The sequence below is a fragment of the Silurus aristotelis genome (genome assembly GCF_946808225.1).
Source record: "Silurus aristotelis genome assembly, chromosome: 12".
Taxonomy (NCBI): domain Eukaryota; kingdom Metazoa; phylum Chordata; class Actinopteri; order Siluriformes; family Siluridae; genus Silurus; species Silurus aristotelis.
Genome location: NC_139585.1, coordinates 24,050,949 through 24,068,571, shown reverse-complemented (window position 1 = coordinate 24,068,571; position 17,623 = coordinate 24,050,949). Strand labels below are relative to the sequence as shown.

The following is a 17,623-nucleotide window of genomic DNA, read 5'->3' as shown; positions in this document are numbered from 1 at the left end:
ATTAGCTCCTATATCTTTTATAATAATGGTTACTCACGTTTCCTTCAGCATAGGGTTTTTCTAGGTTTTCTGAGTTGCTATGGAGAGTTTCGCAGATCAGAACTGAAATTCTCACAACTACTTGTTCAACCTCCACATCAGAGTCACACATCATAAAAACAATTTCCAGTTGCTTTGATCAAACGGTGAATGCTTTGGGACAATCATTTAATCGATTGTGTACAATCGTCTGTTGTTTCCAGCTTTATCAATTGTTTATGTCATGCTGATTAAAATATATTATACTGGTTCCCACCTGAATGGTCTCAACCCCCAAAACATCTCAGCATCAGTTCGTTGCATAAGTCATTGAATGCAAAATGGTTAAACCAGTTGTGATAATCTGTCAATTTCTTTTGTAATTGATGTGGATGAATCTTGAACTATAGTTCTCTAAAATAGGTCAAATGTGAATCTCGTTAACCCTCGAGCGCATACAGACGGCACAAAACACAGAATAACAATTTAAAAAAATGGATGAAAAAACAGGAAACGAACAAACACTAGTACAGTACAGTACTTTCTTTCGGCTTCTCCCATTGTTTGATTTGGCATGTTTTTACGCTGGATGCCCTTCCTAACGCAACCCTCCCAATTTATCCGGGCTTGGGACCGGCACTAAGAGTGGCTGGGGTTGGTTCCCTGACCGGGGATCATGCAATCAAAATACCTGTACAGTAATGTGTACATTTGTGCTGTTGAAATTAATTGATGACATACAGAAGAAATTCAGCCTTTAAATCATTGTAATCCAAACTGTAGTTTATATCAGGAAATTCCCAAACCATGTGCCGTGATACTGACAACATGACTAAACATTTTGTTTGTAAACAATGACAAAAGGACTTGATATGAGGACTTGATGGCAATGATTTGTTCATTGACACAAATACTTATTTAGGGATTTTGTGGAAAGTACAGGCTTTTGAAGGAAATCCAACGTGTTGTGCTATTTGTTCAGATTGTTTTGAGAAATGCAAATATCAAGAATGATTCGAGAAATGCTCCAAAGCAACTGAGAAAAACCTTAAACCAAAAATAGTTGCTTGAATGGCCACAAGGAGGCACTGTGATAAAAAAAAAAGTCATTGGCTATTGACTATGCAATAGATTATTACACAGAATCCATTTGGACATAGTATTTACCTTCTATTTAGATCTTAAATCTCACAGATTGATATATCACAAGTACTCTTTTTCACTCCGAGTCACGTGTTTTGTTGAGAATAAGAATAAATGATGACAGGACGCCTCGTCTCATCATGATCGTGTTAATGTGCTTACCCTCACACACTATTCATAACTAAAAAAAAAAAAAAAGTATTTTTTCACGTCAATTCTGAAATTGTTTTCCATTATCCATTTGGAAAAAAAACATATAAAATAAAAATAATAATTATTATAATAATAATAATAATAATAATAATAATAATAATAATAATAATAATAATAACTGAACAGACTTTTTCAACAATTAGTGCAAATTCATGCAAGCAACACACAAGTGTCACTAGTGTTTACCGTGTCATCAATCACAGGGATTTACAGACGTAAAACTTGTACTGATCTTGAATTTAGTGCATTATGCAAGAACAGATCATGTCCCGTGCCACTTCCTTTTTGAGATTCCACCGATTTCAAAGGGAGCGACGTTACTTATGGATTGATGCATAATGTATGAACGCATGTGTAATGTGTGCATGTATAATGTATGACGCTTTCTATTAGCATCATCTATGAACACAATGTCCCATGTTGCAAGCTATGCGTGACAACGTACACTTTCAAATAGCAGGGAAAAAAAAAGAGTGATTGCTTGTATTTCCCTGTTCTTTATGATACACCATATCACAAATCTGCACTTTATTAATAACAGTATAAAGAAAATGCTCTTTTTGCTCATTTGATCAAAAAAACCTTAGGTCACCTCAGCTAGCACTTGGAGTAAGTGGAGTTTCTCTGGAAAGTAGTAACACTTGATGGTGCCAATCATATAAAACCTCATTTTGAATGTCACACAGTCTTATATTCATGTGATCACGGTGCTCCATGTAACTGCGCGTGCAGCCTTGTGCTGCCATCGGTTGGCGTGTCACAAAACCAGTCTCTCTTTTTGATACCACCTCGTATGTACAGTAAGTACGAGTTTCGAGACTAGTTTTGTGACACGCTAAACGATGGCAGCACAAGGCTGCACGCGCAGTCACAGGGAGCACCGATTTTCATAAGTCATTTTGCCAAAAGACAACGTGGGCAGCTGGTGCTATTCTGTCCCACGTCTGCTATTCTGACCACGTGCGCTCCCTTTTACCGAGCTCTCCTCACACATGAGATTCTTCACGGAAATAATCTTATTTCCGCACCCACCCTAGACGCCAGATTGGCCCCTGACTGCGCCCTCTTGCCAAAGATAAAGATCCAGTTCAAAGTTTGCCGTTTTGACACTCGGGTGAATCTCATGCTTGGCATGCTTCAAAAAGAAGACTTCCAGGAAACATTTTAGAAATGGCAGGAACGCTGGGAGCGCTGTATTGCTGTGCAAGGGGACTGTTTTCGATGGTGATAGTGTGTAAACCTTGATACATAAAGTATTTCGACTCTCACTGTGAGTACTAGCTGTATCAGATTTATACTATGCAATTTTATCCTCCACAGTTTCCTGTCTTGGCTGTGAATAAATAAAAAAAATAATAAATCACTTCCACTCAAAGTCCATTCCAGTCATTTGGTAGAACCTCAGATTGTGCGGGTGGTAAAAAAGCCTGAGGCTGCGAATGACCTCAGGTTCGACGCGTACATGTGTCCTGCCTTTGGTTTTGCCCAAGCAGTGCGGCTCGGCGCTGCCCTCTGCCTTCTTCAGACACGGGAAGCCCTTGGTCTTGTTAAAGTAGAAATGCTTGTCCGTAATAATGCGCTCGAGCCCCAGGAAGTCCTGCACGCGGCCCAGCTCAAAAGCCGGATCGCTGACGAGCCGCTCGCCGTTGACGAAGTGGATTTGAGAGAGCGGGAAATAAGCGAGCCAGCGCTCCAGGTGCTGTGCGTATAAGCCGATGTACAATGGGCTCCACAGTGAGTCCACCAGACCTAATGATCTGTTCTTAAAAGCCAGGCTTTCGAAGCTGGCGATGCCCGGCGTCTTGGAGGCGATCTGGGTGTAGTCGGAAATGGCGCGGGTCACGGGGTCACGCACCACCACGATCAACTTCACGTCTCTCGACATGGCATGGACGCGAGCTGGTGTCTCCGCTGCCACAAAGTAGCGTGGAGTTTTCTCCATCACAATTTGGCCATCCAGTGCTTTGGGCATCATGCTCCTGAAGAGCACACAAAGATTTATTAGGCATGAGATTGATTCCAATGAGCATGAGATTTTTATTTCAATAATGTTATTATTTGTTCTTGTTATTAATCAATACTAAAAAACAAAAAAACATTTTCCCCCTACTTCCCTCGATTTCTAGGGCTTTTCTACTGTAGCTTCCTAAAAACTTTTTCTAATCCCTAACTATAGGGATCCAAACATCACCCATCAGGTGTTTGTCTTTCCTGGACAGACTTTTAATCAGCGATTTTACACCAAAATGATTTGGCATCGAAACTTTTTCTGTAGATTAATCAGTTAATGTAAAAAAAAAAACATTATTGTCTTAATAGGAGATATAACTGATGGGGTTTTGAAGACTCGTTAGGACACGGTGGGCTTAAAAAGCTTGTTCTAACCTAATCACTGCTTTGGCAGCAGTGTAATCAAAGGAAAAAAACTTCATTTCACACAATTCTTGGATTTTCAGCATCTGCCATGCTCCCAAATTAAAAGAAAAAAGGTACAAATACCACACACATCCACAATGCCACTTGTACATTTGGGTGTACAGCATATGCAGAGACATCAGACTCGATTTCTCTGATCCTCTATACTGTTCTACATCCTGACTCAATTTCCCCCAAACAGTATTGATCAAATAAATCGCATCACACCTAAAGCATTCGTTACGTTACTTGGCGAGATCAAGGTGGAGAAACGAGAGGTAATGATGTGACAAGGCTTATTGTACTGCAGCTGATCGCTGGTTCTTGTGTCACTTATTGGCTGCAAACTAGAACGAAAACCCGACTGCATTTTGAGTTCACTTCTTCAAAGTGTATACGAAGTGCTACAAGCTGATGGATCAATCGGTTCAGGGTTACAAGCAGATAAGGCAAAAAAAAAATCTCATTCATGTGCTTGTGTCTTACTTTGGTCTCTCACTTGGGGCAGCAGATGGACTTATTTGAATGAAGTGCTTTAAAGGCCCTCTGGGTTTAATGCGCCTCCTGCAGTCCACCTGCTCCCGAAAGAAAATTCAAGCTAACATACGCTTTTTTATAACAGAGGGATATGATTTAATAGGTGTATATAACAAAAAACTCACAAAGCCCTAACAATTAAGACAGGAATCATGCAAAAGGTTAATCAAATACCTAAGTATGTGAGCGGAAATACAATGCTTTCTGTGTTTCTGCTCGCTGCAGCATGAGTTCTTATCGATACAGCAGGCCTCGAGTCATGCGGCGTTATCAATGACTTCATCTGAGAAAGCACTTAGCCTAAACACTCGTAGCTTCGCCTATACTTATTATGGAGCCAGCAAGTCTATTAGAGCCGTCCATTAATTATTTACTCGCTTCTATCGAAGTGACCTGTACCACCAGATCACTTTATATTGACAATTCCTGTAGATAACGCGAATGATCGTGCGTAAAAAAAAAAGGAGCGTACATGTCCGTAACGCTGGAGCGCATGAGGATCCGTTTACGCTGAGCAGAGAAAAAAATACTGAGATAAGAGCCAAGCTGCCAGTCGAACGCTGAAGCTGCCTTTTATCTATACAAATATTAACCAAAGACAAAGTCACTGATTTCTGAGGCTTTTGCTGTTTGAAAGCTCGAGTTTGAAGAAAACAAACCTGACCTTTAATCTCTCAATGGTAGACTAGTCGGACAAAAGTATTGGGACAGCTGACGTTTCAAGCTATATCTAGTTCTTACCTAAACCACATAGTTGGACGTTGTAGCATTAGAATTTCTTCACTTGAAGCAGACGAGACCCAAACCTGTTCCAGCATGACGATGCCTCAGTGTAAGCTCCATCAAGATATGGTTTATATGGGTTTGAGTGGAAGATGATCTTAACCCTACTGAACATCATGGGATGGTCCACCCAGGTCTCTTCACCTCACCCACACCTGTACCTGACTTGAGTAACACCCTTGAAATTTCCACACAGACACTCCAAATTCTAGCATCTTTCCAGAAGAATGGAGGTTATTATAAGAGCAAAAGGGGACAAAATCTTAAGATGTTCAAAAGGCAGGTACCAATCTTATTGTAAGGTGTCCACAAACTTTTGCACAGTAGTAACGTGCATCCCTGTGCGGTCAAATCTTGTATTGTGTAACAAGTCTTTGAAAATAAATACATTTGTACTGACATGTTCACTCTCACTCAAGCTGCTAAGAGTAAACCCTGATCTCAGAAGATTAGTAACGCATTGTTTGTACGACGTTGGCACAAACGCTGATGCTTTTTCACGTCACCCATAGCAGTTTGTTCTAGAAGCTCGGAGGCTTCCCTTCGTTGTCTACCGCAGTACAGCTTCATGCTGTGTGATGTCCCAGCAGCTCAGAGGAGCAGATAGGTTGCTCCTAATTGAGGCTGCATTTTTGGCCTGTTCTCCAAATGGTGCCGTGGGTATTGATCGGGATGGGGGTATATGGTAATGTAGGTCTCAGCTGGTAAAAGGGGGGCAGGTGGAGTGTGTAGATGGGCCATTCCACAGCCTCATCAGCTGCCTGCTGTGCACACACACACACACACACACACATACACACACAAGCCAATTAGGCTGTCTTCTTTTCATGACACATTTTCCTACTTCTTACAGATTGGATTATATGTTACTTTATATGTTGTTTGGTTTTTTTCTCACAAAGGAACTCCTACACATGTACATTAAGTTGTGAACTGTGTGTTGTATCTCTGAGCTAAATGCAAACCAATTATATAATATATGAAATGAGACAAAGTTCCGGTTAAAAAAAAACTTAGCTATTCAAAATATTGAAAAGTGTATTGAGTAAAGCTTTGGAATAGGAAATATAGTATCATGGATACCGTGGATATTAGGGATGTGCATCTTCATGATGATGCAATTCGCATCTCGATGCATCGCCAACGACACGATACATTGAAGATACAATTGAAGCAGCCACCGATGCGGTGCGATCTGATTTCCATTTGATTCAACACGATATGCAATTCAATATGGTACAGATAGTTCACTTTTATTTCTTGTTTCAAACAGACAGCAAATTATACATTTATTTAAGTGATTTCTGTCTTCCAAAGCATGGCCCTTTCACACACACAGGCCTTTGTAGTGCAAAAAAAGTAATAAATAACTAAATAAAACCCAGCTTTCTTTCACTTTTCTGCTCCAGGAAAATGCAGCTCTACCTCTGCCATGTTAATCTCTGTTCTATGTGACTCTCAGAACACGCCTCGATCTCCGTAGTGTTGTGATACGTCATAATAAACTAAAGTTTAGTAAAAAGAAAACAATCTACATAGAAAATATTGGTAACAAATTGATCACCATCTAAATAATAAAAGTATAAAGCATCTACTAATGATTATATATTTAAATTCATTGTTTTTTACAGATCCAAATATGTTAAAAATGATGCATCATGATACAAATGCATGGTATCCGGTGCCCACTTTTTTAAACCGATGCACCAATGAATTTTACCAGCCCTAATATAATCATATATGTAATATTAGAATATTAAATCGTGATTAATTACATGATTTTCATGAGTTATTATTCGCAACTAAATCGCACAATTTTATCTGTTCTAAATGTACGTCGAATTAATATTTTTTACGTTTTTAATACTCTAATCAACATGGGCATGGACAAACACGGATGCTTTATGCAAATGTATATTTTTTTTCATTATACTTTATTATTAATGAAACCATTCTAATCAAAAATATTCTTGCAAATGTCTTAAAGTAAATAAGTAAATCAACAGGACACAAAACAAAACTTTTGCTATGTTTCCACACGGATGGTGTTAATTGGCGGGTGTGTCCTTCATGCTGGATTATTGTGCTTGATTTGAGACTTGGCACATCAGTTAAACAAATGTTTAGTTATTAAAAAAACTAAACATTTGTTTTGTTTTCTCTCTCTCCTCTCTCTCTCTCTCTCTCTCTCTCTCTCTATATATATATATATATATATATATATATATATATATATATATATATATTCATGAGGTTTTTTATGTGTGTATGTGTGTGTGTGTGTGTGTGTGTGTGTGTGTGTGTGTGTGTGTGTGTGTGTGTGTGTGCTTGGCCCAGCCAGCCAATTCAGTCATTAATGTTTCAGTCAATTGTAACTATGCCTTTTCCACTTCCCATACACATCCATCATCATAGAGGGGTGCAGATTACACCCATCCCAACCCCCTACTCATCCCCCACACTCACTGTGAGGAAACTAATGAGAGATGAATTATAAACTGAGTGTCAAGGCCTTATGGCGATTTCATGAACTATTGCATATTCCTGCTTTCAATTACACCTGCTCCCCTCGTACAGACAAGCGACACATCTTAGGAGATACTATTCCTTGCATTAAACGATCTGTTTGGAGTAATATACTGAACGTATCATACGGCAGTCGAACTCCTTTATGACGCAAGACGCATTTATTCCAGGTTTGAATGCTGAACTGGGATATGAACGATTCCTCAGTCAGGAATTATCTCAATTTCATGTTCTAATGATGACATTTGAAACTGAACTCGTTTTTTTTGCTCAGCTATGAGTTTCCCAACAAACACATTTTCTTTAAAAGGTTCCATAAGGCAAATCACATGCATTACATTTACTGTAGGACTGGTCCGAAGCCATTTGGATGTAAATATGTAGAAAAGTGTTGTAGCTGTAATATCGGGAGAAAATATCAATAATTCATGGCAATCTCAAACCATTCGCCTTGCCTCCAGCACAGACTTATCAAATAGTCATGAAGGAAATACTAAACTAGATTGAGGCGGGAGAGTGAGATAACTCTCGCTTATTGTATGGAGAAACGTCGCATAGTTTGTCCTCGTTTACCGAGCAAGCCGAATTACCATCTGATTGTTATTCTATTTCTGTGAAAAATGTGTCCTCGTACATAATATCATGACTATTGATATACAGTGCATTAGGAAAGTATTCACATCGATTCACTTTTTCCCTGTTACAGATGTATTCCAAAATGGATTAAATTAATTATCATATAGGTGCATCCTGTTTACACTGATCATTCTTGAGATGTTTCTACAACTTGTTTGGAGTCCACCTGTGATAAAATCAGTTGATTGGACATGATTTGGAAAGGCACACACCTGTCTAAATAAAGTCCCACAGTTAACATTGCATGTCAGAGAACCAAGCTATGATGTCCAATGAATTGTGTGTAGACCTCCAAGACAGGATTGTATCGAAGAACAGATCTGGGGAAGGGTACAGAAAATTTCTGCACTATTGAAGGTCCCATTAAGCACAAAGGCCTCTATCATCCATAAATGGAAGATGTTTGGAACCACCAGGACTCTACCTAGAGCTGGCTGCCCGGTCAAACTGAGCTATCGGGGGAGAAGGGCCTTAATCAGGAAGGTGACCAAGAACCCGATGGTCACTCTGAAAGAGCTCCAGCGTTTCTCTGTGGAGAGAGAAGAACCTTCCAGAAAAACAGACATCTCTGCAGTCTTTCACCAATAAAGCCTGTATGGTAAAGTGGCCAAACAGAAGTCACTCCTTAGTAAAAGGCATATGCTATATATAATTTAAGACCATGAGAAACAAAGCTTGAACTCTTTTTCTTGAATGCCAAGTGTCATGTCTGGAGAAAACCAGGCACCGCTCATCACCTGGCCAATACTATCCCTGCAGTGAAGCATGGTGGTGGCAGCATCATGCTGTGGGGATGTTTTTCAGCACCAGGAACTGGAAAACTAGTCAGGATTGAGGGAAAGATGAATGCAGCAATGTACAGAGGCATCCTTGATGAAAACCTTCTCCAGAGACTAGGCCTCATACAAGGGCGACGGTTCAACTTTTAACAGGACAATGACCCTAAGCACACAGCCAAGATAAAAAAAAAAAAAAAAGGAGTGGCTACTGGACAACTCTGTGAATGTCCTTGAGTGGCCCAGCCAGAGCCCAGACTTGAACCCGATTGAACATTTCTGGAGAAATCTGAAAATAGCCATGCACCGACATTCACCATCCAACCTGATGGATGGGGGTTCTGCAAAGAGGAATGGGGGAAACTGACCAGAAATACAGGAGGTGTACCAAGCTCGTAGCATCATACTCAAAAAGGTTTGAGGCTGTAATTGATGCCAGAGGTGCTTTGTTGTCAGTATGGTGTATAGTTTGTAGAATTTTGAGGAAAATAATTAATCCACATGTGCATGCAGATTAGAATTAATTTTATGCTAACACTTTTGGGCCTTTGAGCGAGGCCCTTAACTCCTCTATGCTCCAGGGGTGCTGTATCATGGCTGACTTTGCTCTCTGACACCAGCTTCCTATCGCTGGGATATGCGAAAAAAAGAACTTCACTGTACATATGACAAGTAAAAGCCTCTTTTTTAAATTGCAAAATTGCTAAATAAATGTGCTCTTATCTTACCAGGTTCCCCAGTTCCTACAGGTTAAACCCTTCAGTCTCTCCGGTGTGCCAAAATCAATAATATTGATTGGCCGGAAAGTGAAAATGTACACCTATAGGTGTTTTAACGCTCTCTCAGGACATTCCATGAACATGTTGCTAAAGGGCGAAAACACACTCAAGCATGCTCACGCTATTGTACATCTTTTCGGAAAGCGCTAATACGACTATGTAGCAAAAACGAAATTTGCCTGCAGGTTCCCAGGCGGTGCACAGATCAAAAAAGCGTTATGGCAAATCGCTTCCTTACAGGAAAGTGACAGTGATACCATGTTGAAACATGAGCTAGTAGCCTGCGTGTGGGTTTTATGCCTCAGCAGGATGGAGCTTCTTGCTAATTGTAACTGAAACTGCGCTGACCAAAGCTCACCGCTCGCATCGAGCTCAAGGTCAAGCGCCGGGGGCGATCGATCCGAAACAGGCCACGAGCTCAGGAACTTCATCTATCACCCCGTCTCATTTGAGACTTTCTTGGAGATTTAACTTGTTTTTTTTCTTCTTTTTTTTTGCAGAAGACCTTTTCCTCTTTGGGTCTATAGATTTCAATCTACTCCTGGTTTCATGATTAACGACCTTTTCGCTCCGTTGCTTGAGCATTGCAGGCTGACTTGTCCACGAGCTCCCCTGACCTTATGAAGTGCCTGGCGCACATCATTATCGCCAGTGGAAAAAGTGACTTGGGTTAAAGATCAATTGACAGGACTCACTAGAATGTCAAGTGGTGTGGCCATGCTGTGGGGTCCATCTGTTCCTGAGGAGATGACAATCTGGCCCATCTTTGCTCATACATCTTCTGTGTATGAAGCTCAGGGTGTCTGTGTCTACACAACCCCCCCAGTGTTAATAAGACCATAATGAATATTGGAGCAAAAGGGGAAAAAAATTTAACAGCAAGTCCATTAGCAGATCAATTTTGTTCAGTGTAATGCTGTATATCGGAATGTCTTGTTTTACCATTCGTTGCGTCTTGATTTTGTAATATGAAAAAAAGGAAAAAAATCGTAAAAATGATTAACAAGTAGTTTGCAGCTCTGTATTAGAGGGTGTGTAAACTGGATGTGTAAAGATTGTAAAGATTTGTGCATCTGGGTGTGTCTAATGGGGGCCAGGGTTGAATTCTAATCAAGTGTGAATTGACAAAGCAATTAGTCAAAGAGCTAAAAGGTAAATAATAGGGTTTTGTCACCTCTGAACAACCAGAGACTGATGGTGTTAAATAGGCTATAAAATTATAAAATTATAAAATTCTTTGGCTTGGCATATCGACTGAATATTCAATTGCTTTTTATTTCATTTAAATGAACCTTTTATTCACTTAACCTAAAATATACAGAATAAAAAAGCTTTTCTGATAAGATTAAAAAAATGGGACTTACAAACATTATCAACTAGAATTTCACTCAGTCACATGTATTATGCGATTTAGAGAAGCCGGACTCTTGGTCTAATCTAACATCTGTCCCAAAGATGATTGGTGCAAAAAAAAAAAAAGATCCAGTCATGAGAATTGAGTCTGGAAATATTACAGGGTTCCTTTCCCTCACCGACACTGCTGCAATGCTATTTCCTGTTTCACGTCAATCCTGCACTGTGGACCAGTCGAGATCAACTCTATGCATCTCTGTACATCCAGCACATTCAAGCTCGTACACACCTCCGAAACCTGGTCATTTAAATGACAAGTAGAATCAGGTGTGTAAGAGCAGGATTATTATCAAACTCTGCTGGACTCCGAGATTATCTTACACACTCAAGTCTCTGGTCATGTCTTCCTATTTAACCAAAGCAAGGTCAGATCTTGGCCCTGCATGCAGGCCTGCTGTGCACAGGAGAACCCACAATGCTGAAGAAACCCCAGCAGTGTTTAATTAACACTTACAGTGAAGAATAAATACTAACACTGTCATGGTAACCCATAGTGAAATAGTTGTAGTGTTCGGAGTACACTAAAATCTATATGTCACCTTTTTCTCTTTAATGCAAAAAAACAAAATAAACCCTATATTTGTATTTCAATTCACTCCAAATTTTACCTTTTAATATGAAATAAAACTAACAAAAATTTTTTTTCAAGACTTTTTGTTGTATCTTAATTAATTGCTCTAGCTATAGTACATGGATAACCATAGTAACCACGATAACTAGGTTGTGCACCGCAGAGCAACTTTGTACAATTTTGTACAAACTTTTGTCCATGCCAATGTTCGGAACCTGCAACCGAGCAAAGATTTTTAATAGTTTATTTTGTAAATAATTCTAATACAAGCACTGAAACTTGCCTGACATTAAGAAAATAAAACTCTAAGTATAAAACATGCTACCTAAAAAAACTTCTACCAAGCCCATGTCTAAAACCCTCTACATACCCCATTTAAAACTTTTTATCTATCCCATGTCAAAGACTTCTACCTACCCCACGTCTAAAAAACCTTCACCTGACCCATTCAACCCATGACAAAAACTTTTACGTACCCCATATCTAAAACTCTCTACTTATCCCATGTATAAAACCCTTTCATCCATCCCCTGTCTAAAAACTTCTACCTTCCCCATTTCTAAAATCTTTTTTCCTCTTCCTGACCAAAAACGTTTACCTGCCTTATGTCTGAAACCTTTTATCTACCCCCTTTCTAAAACTTTTTGCTCATGTACCAAATCCTCTATCCTCTCCATGTCTAAAATCTTCTACCTAGCCCATATCTAAAATCTTCAACTCCCCTAATTAAAACTTCTCCCTACCCCATATCTAAAACCTTCTCCTCACCATTTAAACCTACTTCTTCTTCTTCTTCTTCTTCTTCTTCTTCTTCTTTCGGCTTCTCCCATTAGGGGTCGCCACAGCAGATCATCCGTCTTCACACCCCCCTGTCCTCTACATCTGCCTCTGTCACACCAACTACCTGCATGTCTTCCTTCACCACATCCTTAAACCTCCTCCTTGGTCTTCTTCTTTTACTCTTTCCTGGTAGCTCCATCCTCAGCATTCTCCTACCAATACACCCCATGTTCATCCTCTGCACATGAAAAACTCCTACCTACTCCATTTCCCAAACCTTCTACCTACCCAATGTCCAAAAACTTCTACCTACCCTATTTCCCAAACCGTATACCTAACTCATGTCTAAAAACTTCTACCTTCAAATGTCCCAAACCTTTTACCTACCCCATTGAAACCATCTACCTACCCAATGTCTCAACCCTTCTACCTACCCCATATCCCAAATCCTATTCCAACCCCATGTCTAAAAACTTTTACCTACCCCATGTCGAAAAACTTATACCTACCCCATGTTGAAAAACTTCTACATACCCAATGTCCAAAACCTTCAATTTATCCCTTGTCGAAAAAATTCCAACCTACCTCATGTCCCAAACCTCCTACTCTCTCTTTGAACAACCTAATGTAAAAAAATTTACATACCCGATGTTTGAAACTGTCTAAAACTTATTATCCAACCCATGTCTATACCCATGAATAAAACTTTCTATCTCCCCCATGTCTAAAAATCTTTACCCTTTCCATGTCCCCATGTCCCAAACCTTCTACCTACCCAATCCCGTATCCCAAACCTTATACCTACAGCTATTTAAACCATCTACTGTACCTGCCCATATTGCCTCCTATAGGTTGTCTATAAACCTATCCCATGTCTTATATTTTCTATCTGCCCATGTCAAAAACTTTTTGCCCATGTCTGAAATCTGATCTATTCATCTAACATTGTTGGACCAAAAATGTCAATATTCACAACCGCGCGCGCGCGCGCACGCGAACACACACACACACACACACACACACACATACACTTACCTGTACCAGGTGAGGCCGCGCGCGTAGTGCCGGTCGAAGAAATGCGGCTCGGATCCGAGCGCGCGCACGTCCGGATGAAGCCGCAGGAACTCGAGCAGCGCGCGCGTGCCGCCTTTCTTCACGCCGATGATAAGCGCGTGCGGCAGACGGCGCGCGGCGCGCCAGTCCTTTTCCTCGGCCGAGCCATCCGCGTCCGCGTCCTCGCCGTCCCCCGCGCTTCTCTTCTTCCTTTTCCTCCTCCTTCTCAGCATCATCCTCCCGTCTGCGTCTCCCATCGCCTCCGTCCCGCCGTATCGTCCCTCACCGAGCAGCGCCTCGGCGCGACTCAGGCCGAAACTTTGCGTCCCTTCGGACCCGCAGCAGCGCAAGAGACACAGGAGGGACGCGCACGCCACACCGAGCCACAGCATGCCTACAAGTCTGGGTGCGAGTCTCCAATGCTCCGGTGCAGCTCCCCGAGAACCTGCCATCCCTCTAAAGGGAGTCTGAAGGACAACATTGTGTTCAAGAAGTTACTGGGTTCAATCTAAAGGGCCGAGAAAGTGAGCGACGAGTCTCCAGGTTCATGTCTGTACCTCTGCGCGTCAAAAAAAAAAAAACTGCATTAAAAACAGACTAAATGACAATAAATGAAAAATCCAGCGCTCCTAATAAATGTTCCGTGTTTCTGTCTTCCTCTCGGTGACTTTCCCCAGGGGAAGATCTTCTCCGTGTGCTGCACTGCTTCTCCATGAGCGCATCTTGATGCTCCGTGTGATTGGAGGGTCGCAGCTAAAGGCGTGTTTCATCCCCACTGTAGCTCTGCTCAAACATTCACTACCAAAGCACTGAGTGTGGGAAATGTCATGTAGCCAGGGTGGGAATGCAATTAAAGTGATTTATGTTGTTTCCTGAGCTTTGTTTGTTGTTTACACAATATATCAACAAATCAGATGTTTACAGAACTGGTGTGGGACAGCAAAAATAAGATCCGAATACAAAATAAGTTTACTACATTACTTATCTATAGCACTGAAATAACTTCATACAGTTCTAAATATAACATAGTTCTGAATTAACACCTACAGTACTGAAATAACACCGACAATACTAATCTAACACCCACTGTACTGAAATAACACCTACACAATACAATTATTACCTACAGCGTAAATTAAAACACCCACAACTACAGTAGTGAATGAACACCTACAATACAAAACTAGCACCTACAGAACTACTAAACATCTGCAGAACTAAATAACACCTACAGAACTATGTTCAAACATAAAATACTGAAATAACATGCACCTACGGTACTGAATTAATACAAACAGTACTGAAATAACACCTACAATACTAAACTAACACCTGCAGTAATTAATTATCACCTACAAGACAACACATAAAATACTGCAATTAACACTTATAGAACTAAATTTACATCCACAATACTGAATTATCACCTACAGAAATAACAGTACTGAACCAACAACTACAGTAGTGAATGAACACCTACAATACCGATTGAACACCTGCAGAACTAAGTTAACAGAAAAATACTTAAATAACACGTACAGTTCTGAATATAAAATAGTTCTGAATTAACACCTACAGTACTGAAATAACACCGACAATACTAAACTAACACCCACTGTACTGAATTATCACCTACAGAATACAATTATTACCTACAGCATAAATCAAAACACCCACAGAACACCTACAATACAAAATTAGCACCTACAGAACTACTTAATATCTGCCGAACTAAATAGACCTACGGTACTGAATGAACACCTACAGTACTGAAATAACACCGACAATACAGAATGAACACCTGCAGAACTAAATAACACCTACAGAACTAAGTTAACACATAAAATACTGAAGTAACACCTACAGTACTGAAAAAAACACGGACAATACAAAACTAACACCAACTGTACTGAATTATCACCTACAGCATACAATTATTACCTACAGCATAAATCAAAACACCTACAGAACACCTACGGTACTAAATTAATACATACAGCGCTGAAATAACACCTACAACACTAAACTAACACCTGCAGTAATGAATTATCACCTACAAGTTAACAAGTTAACACATAAAATACTGCAATTAACAATTAGAACTAAATTTACATTTACAATACTGATTATCACCTACACAAATACCAGTACTAAACCAACAACTACAGTAGTGAATGAACACCTACAATACAAAACTAGCACCTACAGAACTAAGTTAACACATAAAATACTGAAGTAACACCTACAGTACTGAAAAAACACGGACAATACTAAACTAACACCCACTGTACTGAATGATCATCTACAGAATGCAATTATTACCTACAGCATAAAATCAAAACACCCACAGAACACATATGGTACTGAATTAATACATACAGCACTGAAATAACACCTACAACACTAAACTAACACCTGCAGTAATGAATTATCACCTACAAGTTAACAAGTTAACACATAAAATACTGCAATTAACACTTATAGAACGAAATTAACATTTACAATACTGAATTATCACCTACACAAATAACAGTACCTGAACCAACAACTACAGTAGTGAATGAACACCTACAATACAAAACTAGCACCTACAGAACTACTTAACATCTGCCGAACTAAATACACCTACGGTACTGATTGAACACCTACAGTACTGAAATAACACCGACAATACAGAATGAACACCTGCAGAACTAAATAACACCTACAGAACTAAGTTAACACATAAAATATTGAAATAACATGCAAAGTTCTGAATTAACACCAACAATACTAAACTAACACCTACAAAAGAAATGAACACACAAACAAAGGTAAAATATAACAAATATTCTACCTACATAATTTATATATAAAAAATACTGAATCAACACCTACAATACTGAACTAACTCTAACACAACTTTATTAACATGTGCAGAACTACTTTAACACCTACATTACAGAATTAACAACTACAATACTAAACTAACACCCATAGTACTGAATTAACACAAATACAAAGCTAACACCTATGGTATTGAATTAACACCAACAGTGATTAATTAACACCTAAAATACCAAATACACACCTACAATACTAAACCAACACCTACAGAAAAAATTAATATGTACAATACTGTATTAACACCTACATAATAAATTCAACCTGACAACACTGAATTAACATCTACAGAGTTAATTAATACCTAGGGTACTAAATTAAGATTGATCATTCTAAATGAACACATATAGTGCTGAATTAACACTAATAGTTAATTAGTGCATAATTAATATAACTTTATATAATTTTAATAACATTAACGTCACTGACACCTACAATAGTGAAGTAATTTTAACAGTTTCCAATTAACACTTACAACGCTGAAATAATACATAAAATGATGAGTTAAAATAAAATAGCTCCAATGCAAAACCTACAATATTGAATTGAATGCCTAAGGTGCTGAATTAACAACGACAGTTCTGAATGAACGCCAAAGTACTAAAATACACTATTCAATTAAAACTATTAGTTTTGAACTAACACATGCAATGCTGAATTAACACCTAACACCATTTGGTACCTGCGCCATCAGTGGGGACGTACCCGACTTAACCACCTCTTAATACCACCACTATCACGTCGCAATTATAGAAACTATCAATACTGTACAAAAACGCGTGGCATTACAGAGAGAGAGGTATTTCACATATGGAGTGTGAATACCATTTTACTAAAGCAAGCTCCAAACCTCTACACTACAACTGCAACTGTGCCACCTACATCATCTGGAGCAATTCAGAACCAATATTTGACTAATAACATGACAAAAACTTCCATCCATTCATCCATTTTCTCCCGCTTATCCGTAATGACAAAAACGTAAAAATGTAAATAAAATACAACCTACTCACCAGAGATACAGACTCATAATTTGCACCGCTCCTCAGAGGCTGTAAACCAGTGGTACCGCTCGTATTCACTGGTCTGGAAGCGGT

At 39.4% G+C, this 17,623-nt stretch overlaps 1 protein-coding gene across 1 annotated transcript; it reads right to left on the bottom strand.

Annotated features, from left to right (window-relative positions):
- Nucleotides 1–1,502: 1,502 nt before the first annotated feature.
- On the bottom strand, nucleotides 1,503–14,328 carry hs3st3l (heparan sulfate (glucosamine) 3-O-sulfotransferase 3-like). The gene is made up of 2 exons (XM_083556995.1): nucleotides 13,626–14,328; nucleotides 1,503–3,353 (listed from the first exon to the last, which is right to left on the bottom strand). Exons 1-2 carry the CDS (start codon nucleotides 14,093–14,095, stop codon nucleotides 2,735–2,737), a joined length of 1,089 nt encoding a protein of 362 aa, XP_083413121.1. The 5' UTR covers nucleotides 14,096–14,328; the 3' UTR covers nucleotides 1,503–2,734.
- Nucleotides 14,329–17,623: the final 3,295 nt, after the last annotated feature.

Excerpts from the sequence above, each read along its gene's own strand:
- hs3st3l (XM_083556995.1), bottom strand. The coding sequence starts at position 14,095 with ATGGCAGGTTCTCGGGGAGCTGCACCGGAGCATTGGAGACTCGCACCC. Across the intron at positions 3,354-13,625 it reads CGCGGCCTCACCTGGTACAG|GAGCATGATGCCCAAAGCAC; the intron begins GTAAGTGTATGT and ends TGTGCTCTTCAG.